General features: G+C 52.6%; 2 protein-coding genes across 2 annotated transcripts; both read left to right on the forward strand.

Annotated features, from left to right (window-relative positions):
* The first annotated feature begins 334 nt into the window (after positions 1–334).
* LOC107325456 (calcium/calmodulin-dependent protein kinase type IV-like) lies at positions 335–8,768 on the forward strand. Its single transcript, XM_015886346.2, has 13 exons — positions 335–458; positions 807–937; positions 1,332–1,456; positions 3,715–3,793; positions 4,104–4,166; positions 5,860–5,942; positions 6,054–6,126; positions 6,297–6,387; positions 6,476–6,550; positions 6,807–6,882; positions 6,972–7,098; positions 7,309–7,461; positions 7,589–8,768. Exons 3-13 carry the CDS (start codon positions 1,359–1,361, stop codon positions 7,769–7,771), a joined length of 1,101 nt encoding a protein of 366 aa, XP_015741832.1. The 5' UTR covers positions 335–458; positions 807–937; positions 1,332–1,358; the 3' UTR covers positions 7,772–8,768.
* Positions 8,769–9,013: 245 nt separating this feature from the next.
* PWWP3A (PWWP domain containing 3A, DNA repair factor) lies at positions 9,014–15,413 on the forward strand. The gene is made up of 13 exons (XM_015886295.2): positions 9,014–9,419; positions 9,672–9,760; positions 9,932–10,002; positions 10,354–11,346; positions 11,724–11,846; positions 12,281–12,351; positions 12,655–12,734; positions 12,945–13,005; positions 13,402–13,477; positions 13,579–13,629; positions 13,987–14,420; positions 14,827–14,915; positions 15,051–15,413. Exons 1-13 carry the CDS (start codon positions 9,363–9,365, stop codon positions 15,127–15,129), a joined length of 2,274 nt encoding a protein of 757 aa, XP_015741781.1. The 5' UTR covers positions 9,014–9,362; the 3' UTR covers positions 15,130–15,413.
* The last annotated feature ends 95 nt before the right edge of the window (positions 15,414–15,508 follow it).

Genomic DNA, 15,508 nt, shown 5'->3' on the forward strand with positions numbered 1-15,508 from the left:
CACTCCCTTGAAGAACATCCCTTTCAAAAGACAAGTTGCACTGAGTTGGGAGCAGGCAGGGCTGGGTTCGGCTCCCTCAGATGTGATGAAATACACCGATAAACACCCGCGGAACCCATTGCAAAGAGCATCTCGTGCTGCCGAGATTCCTACCCAATTCCTGTCCCTATTCCCGGCCCCATCCCGAGTCACCTCGTTCAAATCCGCCCCCATGGGCTCCGAATCCATCCCCTCACCCCGATTCCTCCCGTTCCCATCCCGTGGCGGACGGCGGCACCGTGCGGTCACACCGGGCAGCGCCGCTCCTCGGGGGGGGGACCGAGATCCGCCGCATCGCTCCGGGGAGCCGCCTCCGGTTCGGTTTCCCCCCCCCATCTCCGCTGCGCTCCGGGCGGATCCTGGATCTATCGGAGCAGCACCGGGAGAGCTGAGAGTGCAGGAGGGGGGTCCCGACCTCGGTAATGAGATAAGGGTGGGAGCGGGGACACGCACATACACACGAGGGATGGAGCGGCCGTGGGGTGGGGTGTGGGGGGGGTGGTCCACGCGTGGTGCGGGGCGGACGGGCGCGGTGTAGTGACGGCGGCCGCCGGGGGGTGGCACGGCCGAGCCGGGTGGGAGCGGCTCCGGGTGGGGATGAGGCCGGGGAGGGTCCCCGAGCGCTGCAGCCCCGCGTCCCCACCTTCATCTCCCCCCGCACGATCGGCCCTGAGGGCCCGCATCCCCACGCACGGACATCCCTATTCCCTGCGTCTCGGTGCTCCCGCATCCCTCCATCACCGCATCCATCTATAACCCCACCCCAGGGCCGAAGATCCTTATCCTACCCCGGGGGGGTCGCACTCAGCGCCCACCGTGCCCGCAGCCGCCTTGAGCCGGGGATGAGGGAGCGCCGGGGGGGATACGGCTCTGCCACGCAGCCACGCCGCAGCTAACGGTACGTGTCGGCCGTGGGGCTGCGCGGGTGGGTGGCATTCGGGGAGGGGATGAGCCGCGGGGGTGGCGGTGTGTGGGGCTGGGTGCGGGAATTGGGGTATGGAGACCCCATAGCGCCCATCTGTGGGGCACAATTAGGGCACAACCGGGTGCTAAAAGAGCCTCGGGAAGCTGGAGGTGGGGGGGGGGAGAAGTGGGGTTATGGGTTGGGGGGGTTTAGCTCCAAAAAGGCAGCGTACGTGCCTGGTGGGAAGGGGATTTGTGGCTGCAGATCCATCACGCTCTGTAATCCCAAGCAGCACCCGCTGCCATCTGTGCTCTGCCACGCAATGGGGGGGCCGTGGTGATGCTGGGGGGGGGGTGGTGGTGATGCTGGGCTCTGCTCTGCCTGGCAGCTGGTGGGAGACCCCCCCACGGGCACCATGCCTTCCTCCAAGACGGATGGAGAGTATTGGATCGATGGATCCCACCGTGAGGCTGCACTGGAGGATTTCTATGTCGTGGGACCTGAATTGGGACGGTACCGTCTGCATGGGGGGGGGACAAGGGACAAGGGGGGGGAGGCAGCAGGAGGATTCCCTGTATGGGAATGTATCACGCTTAATGGCTGCATGCAGAGGGTTGGCCTTTAGGAAGGGTGCAGGGGAAGGGATGGGTGGGTGGGTGGATGTATGGAGAGCTTGGAGTTGATCTCACTGCTGCTGTTGTGGCTTTGGGAGCACTCATTGAAGTCTTGCAGGACGTGGTTCAGGTTCCCCATGTGCTCAACGCTTCTCATCCCATTGGTGGAGAGTGGGTTGCTGGTCTCTTCTCTGACTTTTGGCTTCTGGGCAAGTGGAAGATGAACCTGAGGCTTTAATGAGTCCCTCATGTGAGGAGCCCCAGCAAAAGGGCATGACTGAGGACAGACCCTGCCCAGAGCCCCCAACCCCTCCATCCATCCATCCATCCATCCATCCATCCATCCGTCCATCCACATCCCATCCTGGCTCTGGGTCTGGGAGGCACCCGCAGAGAGCTCAGGCTTCTGGCAAATCCCATTGTTCAACATTTTCCAGTTCATCTGTAAAGCAAATACAATTATCTGCCGTGGCTGCCGAGGTTGATTGCAGTATTTACTCCAGGCCTTAAAGCAGTGGCAGGGAGGGCAGGTGGAGCTGCTGGCAGCACGGATCCAGCTGAGGCCATAATTGGGAATGCAGCGATGAAGGCGAGTGCATAGGGCTGTGATGGAGGAGTGGGGCTGAGGGGCTTCAAATGATCCCTCGAGCAGCAGGGAGGGGTCTGCAAAAGGTCTGTGCAGCTCAAAATGTGATGGGAAATGTGAAGCAAAAGGCAGAAAATGCTTTGGAAATGCCCAAGGTTTGGGGTTGCCCAGCTTTGTGGGTGCTGCAGGCTGAGCCCTGCACCATCCCCATCCCCTCACCATCCCCAACCCCTCACCATCCCCATCCCCTCACCATCCCCATCCCCTCACCATCCCCAACCCCTCACCATCCCCAGCCCCTCACCATCCCCAGCCCCTCACCATCCCCATCCCCTCACCATCCCCATCCCCTCACCATCCCCATTCCCCTTCACCATACCCCAGCCCCTCACCATCCCCAGCCCCTCACCATCCCATCCCCTCACCATCCCCAGCCCCTTCACCATCCCCAACCCCTCCACCATCCCCAACCCCTCACCATCCCCAGCCCCTCACCATCCCCAACCCCTCACCATCCCCAGCCCCTCACCATCCCCAGCCCCTCACCATCCCCAACCCCTCACCATCCCCAGCCCCGCACCATCCCAACCCCTCACATCCCCAGCCCCTCACCATCCCCAGCCCCTTCACCATCCCCATCCCCTCACCATCCCCAGCCCCTCACCAACCCCATCCCCTCACCATCCCCAACCCCTTACCATCCCCATCCCTGTGCTGTTGCCAGTACCCAGCTCTGCTGTTGCCATGGGAATGCAATTCTCCAGCTCAGCAGATGGGTTGCAGAATCCTCTCTCCTCTTTAAAGCAGAGCAGTGGTTTTCAGAAGGGCCCCCCCCTGGGAGCTGTGGAGCTGCAGCAAAGGGTCACCTGTGGGCAGCAATGGGTTGTTCTTGAAGGAGATTTTGGTGCAAATAAAGGTGTTTTTTGGGCTTTGACCTTTGGAGGTTTGGTGCTGACTGAGGATGGGGGAGATGCTTTGTGCCTTGAGCCAGAACCTGAACGTGTCCCAGAAGGTGTCAAAGCCAAAGAGCAATAAAGTGTGGTCGATTACTCAGGGGGTGAGAATTAATCTGCTCCGAGGAGCCGGGCAGCAAAGATGAAATTGCAAACTAGCCCCATAATGGCCTGAAGAAATGGGTTGATTTCACCGTCCAGTGGTTAGAAAACATTATTAACAAGATCTGAAAGTGACGGGCAGCTGAGCAGCACGGTGGGAGCTGGGGGGGGAGAGGTTCTTCCTTTGTAAGGCAGAGCAGTTCTGCTCTGTGGCAGGTTTTGTTGTGTGATTGGGATGGGGGCAGGTCCTGCAGCATCCACGGTCCCACTGAGCTCATCCTGGAGCTGGGAGAAGAGAGGGGGGGGTTGGGGAATGGGGCGGGGGGGGTGTGTGCATTTAAAGCCGCTTATGGCTTTAAAGCGCCTTTAGGATTCAGTTTTAATTAAAATGGCTTTAGTGGGGAAAGCTGGAACTGATGCGGGGTGAAGCAGCTCAGGGCTGGGGGAGGCTTTGTGAGGGGGGGGGGGGGGTGTGGAGTGGGACCCCCTCCCCATCTCTATGCCTCCATCCTACAGGGGAGCCACCTCCGTGGTGTACAGCTGTGAGGAGAAGGGCACACGTAGCCCATATGCTGCCAAGATCCTGAAGAAGACAGTGAGTGTTGGTGGGATGCTGGGCTGGGAGGGATGAGGGGTGTGGGGTTGGGGTCCTGGGGATGGGGACATGGGATGAACATGGGGATGTGGGGATAGATATGGGGTCATGGGGATGGGGACATGGGATGAACATGGGGATGTGGGGATGGACATGGAAGGGGGATGGGGATGGGCATGGAGATGCCAGCCTCTGCAGTGCAGGGTTGGGGGGGTTGGAGCACAATGGGCTCCATTTCTGGGCCGTATCCTGCTGCTGTGGGGAGCTGTGCTGTGCTGCTGATGGATCTCTGTGGGTTCTGCCTTTCCAGATTGACAAAAAGATTGTGAGGACGGAGATCGGGGTCCTGCTGCGCCTCTCGCACCCCAACATTGTGAGTATGAGGCCTCACTGCCCCCACCCCATGGCACTGGGTAAAGCCATCACCCCATGACCCCCACCCAGACCCCTTGGTGCCCTATAGCACAGCACAGCCCCACTCAGCACCATCCCCTCCTTTCCCATCACAATGCAATGGGGCTCACCCCCTCCATAGCTGCCCACCCCCCTGCCCTCCTCCCCATCACCCTCAGCTTTCCATTTGTTGAGCAATTTCCACTGAGGAGATGAAATGAGCACCGAAGCCAATTGCCCATCAGCAAGGAACGCTGCGAGGGGAGATAAGAGGCAAAGAGAGGGCGAGGGGCTCCATCCACATCCCCTTAACCCAGCACTGGGGGTGGCAGCTCCTCCATCCCAACACAGCAGAGGAGAGGACCATGTTTCATACACAGAAATGCCACCACGTTTGGTTTGGAGCACCCATGGGTGCTTTGGTGCTCAGAGCATGGAGTTTCTATGGGAGTAGTTGGGGGGAAGTGATTGCAGGCAGCTGCTACATCTCCTATACAGCAACGCCTTCGGTCCATTCGCTATCATACAGCACCAACCTCGCCGGTGGATGATAATAGGATTGTAAACTTTTGAAGTTAATAGGAAAATTATAGTGCTTCTGTGTATGATTATAATGCAGTAAGCTGCCGCGCGGTGCCGCCGGCCCTGCAGGGTATCACAGCTCGTCACCCGGCCTGTGAAGGTAATGATTAAAGCCCCATGAAATCCACAGTGTCACAAAAGTCTTAAGAAGCGTGAAATGCTCTGTTTTCTGTTAATGGATCTCTATATATACACATATATATATTGCATTTTGGACTTCTTTTTAAGGGAAGGTTGTTAATTCCAGCATCGCCGCATGGGCACAAAGGGTTTGTGCAGGTTTTGCATGGTATCTGAAGGGAAAATGATAAGGAGGATGCAGATTGTTTCACTCTCCTTCAGCACAGAGCACTGCTGTTCCCATCTGGGTGCTGCTCTTTAGGGCTCTGGGTGCCACAGCCTGCAGAGGTGGCATCGCAGCAGGGATGGGGCTGTGAAGTCAATGTGTGTCCTCAGCTCTTTGAGTTGATGGGCCTGAAGTCCCAAGGAGGAGCAGCAGGGTGTGTGCTGCTCTCCTCATCCCCTGCCTTGTCCTTATGGTGTGATTAAAGAGAGTGAGTCAGTTCCAGATCTGTGCTGAAACAAACAGGCGAGGAGGGGATGAGTGGGGTGTACCTGTGCCAGTGCTGCCACAACTGGAATTAATATGGTGGGATTGAGAGGGGTCCTATGGTACCAGCAGGGGCCAATCCCAATGGCAGAGCCCCATCCCATTGGCACAACCCCATCCCATTGGCACAACCCCATCCCATTGGCACAGCCCCATCCCAATCCCAATGGCACAGCCCCATCCCAATGGCACAGCCCCATCCCAATCCCAATGGCATAACCCCATCCCAATGGCACAGCCCCATCCCAATGGCACAACCCCATCCCAATCCCAATGGCATAATCCCATCCCAATGGCACAGCCCCATCCCAATGGCACAACCCCATCCCAATCCCAATGGCATAATCCCATCCCAATGGCACAGCCCCATCCCATTGGCACAGCCCCATTCCAATGACACAACCCCATCCCAATCCCAATGGCACAGCCCCATCCCAATGGCACAGCCCCATCTGATGCCACCCACTCTCATCCCTTTCAGATCAAACTGAAGGAGATCTTTGAGACACCCTTGGAGATCGCGCTGGTGCTGGAACTGGTGACAGGGGGAGAGCTCTTTGACAGGTAGGGGACACAGCCCCAAAGGAGGGTGAGGATGGAGTGGGGCTGAAGGACGCCCCTATGGGGTTGGGGATGGGGGGGTGAGGGTTCATCCTGACTGCTGTGCACCCACAGGATCGTGGAGAGGGGGTTCTACAGTGAGCGGGATGCAGCCCATGTGGTCAAGCAGATCCTGGAGGCGGTGTCGGTAAGGTCTCCTTGTCCCCATGGGGTTGTGGGGCTGGGAGCATCACTGTGGGGCTGGGAGCATCACTGTTGTGCTGTCTGGGGAAGGTCAGTGCCATAGTGGCTGGATCCTTCCTCTGCCCTGCTGAAGCCCTTCCTTCCTCCCCCCATCCCCACTGTCTCTCCCTGCAGTATTTACATGAGAATGGAGTGGTGCACCGGGACCTGAAGCCAGAAAACCTGCTGTATGCAGACCTGTCCCCCGATGCGCCCCTAAAGATTGGTGGGTGCTGTGCAGAGGGGCTGCACCCCCCGGGGCTTCCCACCCTGATGGCACCCATCAGTCTGACCCTTTCCTGTGTGTCCTCAAGGTGACTTCGGGCTCTCTAAGATCGTGGATGAGCAGGACACCATGAAAACTGTCTGTGGGACGCCGGGTTATTGTGGTGAGCAGTGGGGATATGGGGGGTAAAGGGGGAGAGGAAGGTTTGGGAGGGGGGTCCTGCCTCACAAAGAGCCCTGAATGGGGAACTGGAAGGAGATGGGGACTGGAAGGAGATGGGGATGGGTGGCAGAGCTCTGTTGTATGAGCCCTGTTTGTCATCAGTCCCCAACCCAAACCAGCTCAGTGCTGAGCTCTGCACACAGGAGGTGCCCACAAGGGGTTTCTTAATGGATTTTAACCCCCATCTCTGCTTCCAGCCCCTGAAATCCTGCATGGCTGCCCCTACGGCCCTGAGGTCGACATGTGGTCGGTGGGTGTCATCACCTACATCCTGTGAGTACCGTTATGGGATGCGAGCCCCTCGCTGTGCCATGTCCCTATGTGGGGCCTGGGGGCAGTGGGGATCCTCTGCCTCCTTCCAGGCTCTGTGGCTTCGAGCCTTTCTTCGACCCACGTGGGGATCAATACATGTACAGCCGCATCCTCACCTGCGACTACGAGTTCGTGTCCCCGTGGTGGGATGAGGTTTCCCTCAATGCAAAGGACCTGGTGAGTCATTGAGCTTCAGGGCAGGGCTTGAGGCAGTGAAATGAATGGGTTGAGTGTAAGGATGGTGTCACGCTCGATGCTTCTCTGCCTCCTGCTCCTGTGTCCCTTGCAAACATGAGGCCATGAGCCCACCAAGAGGGTCCCTTCTGATCATTGCACTGGGGGGCACTTGACAAATGACACTATTTTGCACGCTGAAATTGGCTGCAGGTCAGAAAACTGATCGTTTTGGACCCCCAGAAGAGACTGACGGTCTATCAGGCTCTGGAGCATCCCTGGGTCACTGGGAAAGCTGCTAAGTTTGCCCACATGGACAGCACACAGAAGAAGCTGCAGGAGTTCAATGCCAGGAGGAAACTGAAGGTAATCCCTTTAGCTTTCCTTCCCCTTGCACAAACCTTGTCTCATCTGAGGGCTGAGCTCAGTGGGGCTGAGTGTGTGTTTGTGTGTGTGTGTGTTAGACATTAATGCTTTATTGCTCTGTTTGCAGGCTGCCATGAAAGCTGTGGTGGCTTCCAGCCGCTTGGGCAACCACGGACACCACGACTGCTCCAGGAACCGGGGGGGTCCCAGGGGAAGGGGGAGCACTGAGGCTGCTGCTGCATCCGAGGAGCTGGAGGGGTTCCCTGCTGTGCCCACTGTGCCCATCAATGGGGCGAGCTGCAGGAGCTGATGGTGCCCGGCTTCCAGAGGGGCTGTCGGGGTGGCCATAGGGATGGCAGCATGGGGTGCATCCCTGTGCGTGTCCATCCTCACCCCATAGGGAAGCAGTGCTGGCGACTCCGTCTTCCAACAACAACAACAACCCACCATCTTTTGGCTTCTGTGATGAGAATCCCAGCAGCTTGAAAACGAGAAGCAAACAGCAGGGAAACAAAAAGACACAAACAAACTCTTCCCAACAAAGAGTTCTCTCAACAACAGAGTCCTGTAAATAGCCCTCAAAGGCATCACTATGGAGGGGTCTCCAGCCCCATTGCACCCACCAGCCCCACTGCAGGGGGGATAAAAGGGTCGGACCCCCCCCAAATTTCTGCCTGCAGTTCCTTGGTGTCTTTAGGTGGTAGATGAGCTCTGATTTGTGCTTTAATTTGTTCTGGTGTCCGGTTTGGGTGTGCTGTGTTGGGTTGGGAGGGCTGGCAGTGGGGTTTGATGCCTCCATTGGATTCCAGTTAACACTGGTAGGCGTTCTTAGATCAATGGAGATCAATGGAGATTAGTGAAGACTAATGAAGACCAATGGAGATCAATGGAGATCAATGGAGATCAATGAGGATCAATGGAGATCAATGGAGATTAGTGAAGACCAATGAAGACCAATGGAGATCAATGGAGATCAATGGAGACCAATGGCGATCAATGAAGATCAATGGAGATCAATGGAGATTAGTGAAGACCAATGGAGACCAATGAAGACCAATGGAGGTCAATAGAGATCAATTAAGACCAATGGAGGTCAATAGAGATCAATTAAGACCAATGGAGGTCAATAGAGATCAATTAAGACCAATGGAGGTCAATGGAGATCAATGGAGATCAATATCTACAGAGCATTCATTAGCCCTTGTAACACGTTAACGGTGCTGGGGACGATGGGTTTATCTTCATTTCTGGTTGCTTTGGTTGGTTGTTTTTAATGAAATCCGGGTACAAAGTGCTTTGTGAGGTGAGATCGTTTGTTTTTAAGGCGTTTCTTTATCAAACTGGATTTCAATACAAGATCTGAGGGCGGGATGAGCCAACATGGCGCCCATCGCTCCGCCCACCGCGTGACGTCACCATCTAGGCGGAAGCGGGAGGGAGGCGTGGTTAGGGCGGGGCTAACGGAGAACCGAGCGTTCTGATTGGCTGTCTCTCAACGTGTGGTGAGGGCGGGAAGGAAGAAAAGCAGCGCGTTGATTGGCTGCCGTGCTGCTATGGGGGCACGGCAGCGCATGCGCAGAGGGAGGCGCGGTGTGTGAGGAGAAGGCGGCGGCGTCCCTTCCCTCAGAGCGGGGAGGGTCGGCTCCTCCATCCCGGTCCTTTAAGGCCGAAATTGCGGCCTTTCCCATCCCTCAAGGCCGGGATTTGTTACCCCAGGAACGTTGGTGCCCCCTTTGGAGTTAAAGTGCCTCGTGATGGCGGTTGCGCGTTAATCGAGTGCTGCGTTACCCCCTGTGAGGGCCTAAAGGAGGAGGGAGGAGCTGAACGAGTTGTGGTCATGGTTGATTCCTTCTCCTTTAGAGCTCCCAGGGCTTCTCCTTTGTGCTGTGTGAGGAGCTGACATGGCCAGCGGGGGGTACGTCCTGTATAGATGGAAGGAGAGGCTGTGGCCGGCCAAGGTAGGATGGGAACGGGGGTGTGTGTAACCCATGGGGTTCATCTATGGCTGTCATCCATGTAAAGGGCTGGAGGTGGCTGCTATCAGCTCCCTGAGGGCATTGGAGGCAAGAAAACAGGAATACATTGCTTAAAGAACAACAGAATGCATTGCTGCTGAAGTCAGGCCTGTCCTGTGGCCTTTACAATCTAATTAAGCACTTTACAAGCTCATTAAGCACTTTACGTGCCTGCTCTTACATCTTTTCATATAGGTTTTGCCAAAGGCTGGGCTTGCTGAGGAACCACCTATAGCCAACGCGCAGGAGACGCTGGAGATTGAAATAATAGGCCTAAAAGAAAGGTGAGGTATCGCTGTTACAGGTTCTTAAACATCAGCAACAAAACGTCTGTGATTCTGTGTGACTCTGTGGTTCTGTGTGATTCTGTGTAAGCCTTTATCTGAAGGCTTCCATGGAATGAACTGAGTGATGACTCTAGGGTGGTTTATAGGCACGTTCTGTTGTGTTTCCAGGGTCAGTGTGAAGCAGGAGGATGCTGTGCCCCTGGAGGAAGCACGCATTGAGGACATCGTCTCTAACTTAAGTGAGGACAGCTCAGAACGTTTGTTGCCTTCTGTGTTTTGAGCTCAGGTCTTCAAATGGGTGGGAAATAGTTATATTGTGTTTCCAGGGGTGTTTGTCTCCCTATTAAATCCATGAGGTTTGGAAGCAAGCTAAATACTCTTAAGGCTTCTCCTTAACCAATGGGGAAGAAACTTGTATGTTCCTGCATGGTATCATTAGCCTGTGCTGCCTGCTTGCATTCTTCACCTCAGAAGTCACAGATGGTTTCAATGTTGCCTTAGGAGAGGGATATAATGTAGATTAAATATACTCTTTATTTCCTGTGAGCTAACAAGGGTTGTTGTGCTTACTGCCTGTTCTTCCTCACCAGGTGAGAAAGTGGATCCCATTGAGGCCGTGGAAGAACTGAAGTATCGCTGTGCTCTTAAATATGCCTTGGATTCTTTGAAAGAAGACGTAGCAACCTTAGAAGTGTCACCTTCAAAAGAGGGACCGAGTACTCGGTTATCACAAGCAAACAGTGCCAGGTCTCTCTCATCTTCCCCCTTAACCCGTTGCCAGTCACTCTCTAAGGAACAGTTGGAGTCTGAGAGCCTCAATAGGAAAAGGAAACAGAGAAATAGCCCTGATTTGAGGACTGAGAAGAAGAAACAAAACCTGGGATGTTCTTTAAGTCTGGAGGAGAGACCTGGAGTAAATGAAAATGGAACAAACCCATCAAAATGTGGTAATGGGGACTTGTGCAATACATCAAAGTCAGGCAGTGAAAACTGCATGGCAATGGGATCACCAATGGCATTAAGAGGGAAAAAACCAGAGCCCAAAGTGTTGAAAAAGTCCCTAACGAGTAATAAACCCTCACTGAAGCTAAAGGAGGAAAGGAATAAGCAAGGAAGGGAAAGAGCGAGAGGTGCAGGATCACCTGGCTCACTTACAAATGGTTCCTCCAAAGGCCAAGGACAGACTCCTGCTGGGGGTGCTGCTCTGTCTGCAGCCTGCAGCTCTGTGCTATCTGAGAGGAGCAGGATGAGCACCAGGCAGCAACCCAAAGGGATGGCACTGCGCTCAGCTTCCAAGAGTGCCTCCGTGTTGGAGAAGAACACTGGGAGTGAGAGTAGAAATGTAGGAAAACAGACGAGGAATCTGAAAGGACTGAAAGGAGAACAAGAGACCAACACGACCACGTCCTCGTGCAGAGAAAGGGAGTGCACAAACAGCCCTGAGTCCTCAGCTGGCCTGTCTGACTGCACAGTGCTGTCTGATGGTGTTCTTTCTCAGCTGCAAGAGGAGAATGAGGACGAGCCACCTGTGGTTATGGACAAAGCAAAGGAGTTCCATCTGCCTGACTTTGAGGAAGAGGAAGGTGGGCAGGTTGCTCTTAGGGTGTGGAGCCTCCATTCCTTCTGATTGACAAGCGCTGTTTATCACGCTTGGAGAATGCTGTTAGGCTTTTGTGGGGGTGGTTCTGAAACTGCTGGGTTTAATTCTTCTGTGTTTTAAGTGCTGGGGAAATCAGGTTGTATGAAGAATAGCACAGAATCCTGAAAGCAGAATCCTTTCCTATTGCTCCTTTCCCTTTTCTGCCCTGTGTTTCCCCAGGCAGAGGAGGTGGAGCTCTGTGTGCTGTTACAGGCACCCCACAATTCACACTGCTGTGGTGTAACACTGCTTTTCTCACACCCATACTTGGCATTAGGGCAATGGCTGTACCACACTGACAGTGCTGTGTTCCCATTGCAGGACTGAAGCCCTCTGGGCTCTCTTCTGAGAGGACGCTCTCTGAGAAGCTGTCCCACCTCTCAGATCTGGTAGATGATGATGATGACGATGAGGAAGAACTTCCCAGCATTCTGTCCCATCAAGGTGAGCTGTGGGTGTATCTCCCCGACCCCTCACTATGATCAGTGTGCCTTGTTGGTTTATATGTGCTGCTGACTTGCTGACAAGTTATGGTCAAACCTGATTGTGAAACCTGACCTTTCTAGCAAACAAATCCAACTTTGTTCAGCCTATATAAAACACCTTCATTAGGTGCTGCAGGAAAGCTGTTTGGAACAGCATTTCTTGCCAAACAGTGTGAAAATGGGCAAGGATCTATGATTTCTGAGCTATATTCTATATAGCATATGGTTTCTGTATGTTCAGAGCTCTTGCCCTGAGGGAGGGGAGGATGTTCTGTCACTTGAGATGTGTGAAAGCATCAAGGCAGGATTCACTGGATATTCCCTGTGTGAAAGGAGGCTGATGAGGCAGCATGAATTACCTTTATTTCTTATCTCTTTTTTTCCTCCTTATAGAACCAGAATCGATTGACAAAGGGATTTTGGTGTGGTGCAAGTGGCAAAAATTCCCATATTTGCCAGCAGTGGTGAGAGCAGCTCGAGCATTTCTTGCCCTTTTTGTCTTGTGTGGGTAATAGAGAACTTGCATATAATAAAGCACATAGGAAATAAATGTGGGTGGTGTCTGTTAGCTGATGTTGGAGCAGAGGATTCCTCCTGAGCTCCTGTATTCAGATGACTGCAGCCTTCTCTGAGAAAGAAATACATTCTTTATGCTCTGACAGAGATGCTCCATCGTGGTGCTGTAAGCACGGGCTCATTGCATAGCAGAAAGTGCTTTGTAAGGATGGGAGACATGGAGGATAGCAGTCAGACTTCTCTCTTTGCAGGTAACGAATGTGAAGAGGAAATACAGAAAAGCCTATGTGCTCTTCATAGAAGAGAACATGAGTGACAAGAATAATAAAAGGTGAACGCTGTGGGTTGTGCTCAGGTGCTGAGCTCCTAGATGGAGAAGGGAGGGTTGGGGTCAGGTAAGGTTCCTCTGGTTTAGCCCATTAGAGGTAGTGAATTCCTCAGCCTGATTTTGGGGAAGGGGTGAAACCCCTCTGAGCCAGCAGCTGCACGACGTGATTGTCTTATATCCTTATATCCCTAACTGTGGGGTTTTTGTGTCTAGTTTATCAGTATCTCTTCGGAACCTGAAGCACTTTGACTGCAAGGAAAAGCAGGACCTGATTGTAAGTGCTACAAGTAACCACAAGGTCGCTACAGCCCATACAAAAACATTTTGTATACAGTGTATAGCTTACCCCACCCCAGTGTCTGCTCTCAGTTTGTTGGCTGCTCTCCCATGTAACCATTTCCATTCGGTTAAGTGCATAAAGGAAATTGTGTTGCACAGAGTAGATTATACTGTGGGAATGGAATCTTGCTTGTTCCTTGGTGGGGTTATGGACGCTGCTGAGAGCATTGGGGGGAGGATGGCAGCTGGTTGTTTAGGGTTCCAACTGTATTTTCACTTTGAATGGAATAATAAGATAATATAAAAGCTATACATGAGCTTTGATTAGTTGCTGTTACCTGTAGCTCCAACAGGTAGAACTCAGACCTATGTGTGGCTCCTTTTATTACAGGACCAAGCCAAAAAAGACTATCGCCAAGAAATTGAGTGGTGCATCCAATTGATTTCTGACTATCGCATCAGAGTGGGTAAGTCCCGTGTTGTGCTGTGGGCCAGGAGATGCGAGGTCACATTGAGGCTGTTGTTGGCGTAGCTGGGTTGATAACAACCTGTTCTCTGGGTTTTTCAGGTTGCCATTCATTTACAGGATCCTTTCTGGAATACTTTGCTGATGATATCAGTAAGTGAATGAGGTTCTTTCTGTTCCTTTTAGTAGATAAAAGTTGGCTCTACTTCGTTACAAGTTGGGCTGGTGGGGGCACACTTAAAATCACCACGTGCTGTTGGTTGTGCTATCAGGCTTTCAGTCCCACAATAGGAGTTAAATAGAACGTGTGAGCTGCTTGTTAACAGCTTCTCATTGGAGCAAGTTCTTAAAGCTCTCATTCATTTCAATGTTTTATTTTCCAAGGTGAGTCTCTCCTTCAGGAGAGGAGGAAGGAAGAATCCTTAAAAAGAAAGCCCTTATTTGGTGCCTGTATGTGCCAGAAAACCCCTTGTTTTATATGTGTATGAATGGTGGTGGCTTTGCTTGCAGGCTGCCCAGTTAAGAAGCAGTACCAGCTGAGCTCAGCCCAAATGACCTTTCCCAGCATAGCAGAGGAAGATCTGGAGGATTCAGTGTTAGAAACTTCACCTCAAAAACCCTCCAGGAAACTTCTGCCCGACAGAACAAGGGCTGCGAGAGATAAAGCCAACCAAAAGATCGTGGAGTTCATTGTGAAGACCAAAGGAGCTGAGGAGCATCTTCTGGCCATTCTAAAGTGCAGGAAGGAATCCAGGTGGATGAAGGACTTTCTGAGTTCACGTCAACACGGAACCTGCATCGAAACTTATTTAGAGGACGAGGAGCAGCTGGAGCTGGTGGTGAATTACTTGAAGGAAGTAGCGTATCATGAAATAGACACATCCAACCTCCAGCAACTGCTCGGGGATGGAGTGAAGTTTATTTCAGATGTCCTTTTGCCTGAAGTAAGTAAACACTGAATGCTGAATGAAGAGGATGTTAAAGTAGATAACATAACTAAAGATAAGACTGATGCAGTGTTCCAAGGGGGTGTTTTAGAACCCAACTCAATGGTGTTGAGCTCAAAGAGACTGTGATTCCAATTGATTTCCTTAGGAGCTTTCCTTTGGGATACATTAGTAAGGGCTGGAAGCAGAATTAACATTAAGAGAATCATATTTTCCTTATGGAATCAGCATCCTGGCTGTGCTGACTAAGCTGTGCCACCTAATGGGTTTCCCCTATACAAAGATCCATCCAGGTTTCCAAAGGGATTTAAGGACACTCAACCAGTTTGAACCCTGCTTTTAATTTCATAATTGAGGTGTTTTCTCTCGCTAGTATAAATGAACCCCCAAAATGCTTTTATAGGCCATCATTTACGCCATATCCGCCGTGGATGATATAGACTACAAAGAGGCAGAAGAGAAATACATGAAAGGACCCTCTGTGAGCAAAAGGTACCTGAATAATGCTCAGCATCTCTTGAGCTTTCCTCATTGCTCTCATTGAAGTACAGGGGATGGTTGAATGCAGAGTAAAGCTTAAAGCCTTTGGGGTTGCGCTTTAATAATAATAACAGCCTTTCTTTGTAGGGAGAGAGAAGAGTTTGACGAAGAGATCCTGGAGAGGAAAAGGCTTCAGGCTCAACCGGTGGCTGCAGACAGTGTGTGAATGGCAGCGGGTTCTTTCCCATTCCATCCCAGCCTCTTAAATCATCTCTGTGTTACCACCAGGAGCTGTTATACCTTCAGTCCTTGCTCTCAATGCTGTGCTGCTGCTCCATCCACTTCATATGGGCCTTAATATGGGCCTTAATATGGGCCTTAATATGGGCTCAGTGGGTGTGTGTGTGTGTTGGGGGGGGTATTGTGCCCTATGGATGGGATGGTGGCGATGCTTTGCCTTTATCTGTCATTAAAGGTGTCAGGAATAAAAGCGGTTCTGAGTGATGCAAATTCATTCCTGGCTCTTTAAGTGGGTGTGGGGGGGTGCTCACAAGGCAAAGCTTCATTTCATTTATATATATATATATATATATATATATAAGGGT

The sequence above is a fragment of the Coturnix japonica genome, chromosome 28, assembly GCF_001577835.2.
Source record: "Coturnix japonica isolate 7356 chromosome 28, Coturnix japonica 2.1, whole genome shotgun sequence".
NCBI classification, from domain to species: domain Eukaryota; kingdom Metazoa; phylum Chordata; class Aves; order Galliformes; family Phasianidae; genus Coturnix; species Coturnix japonica.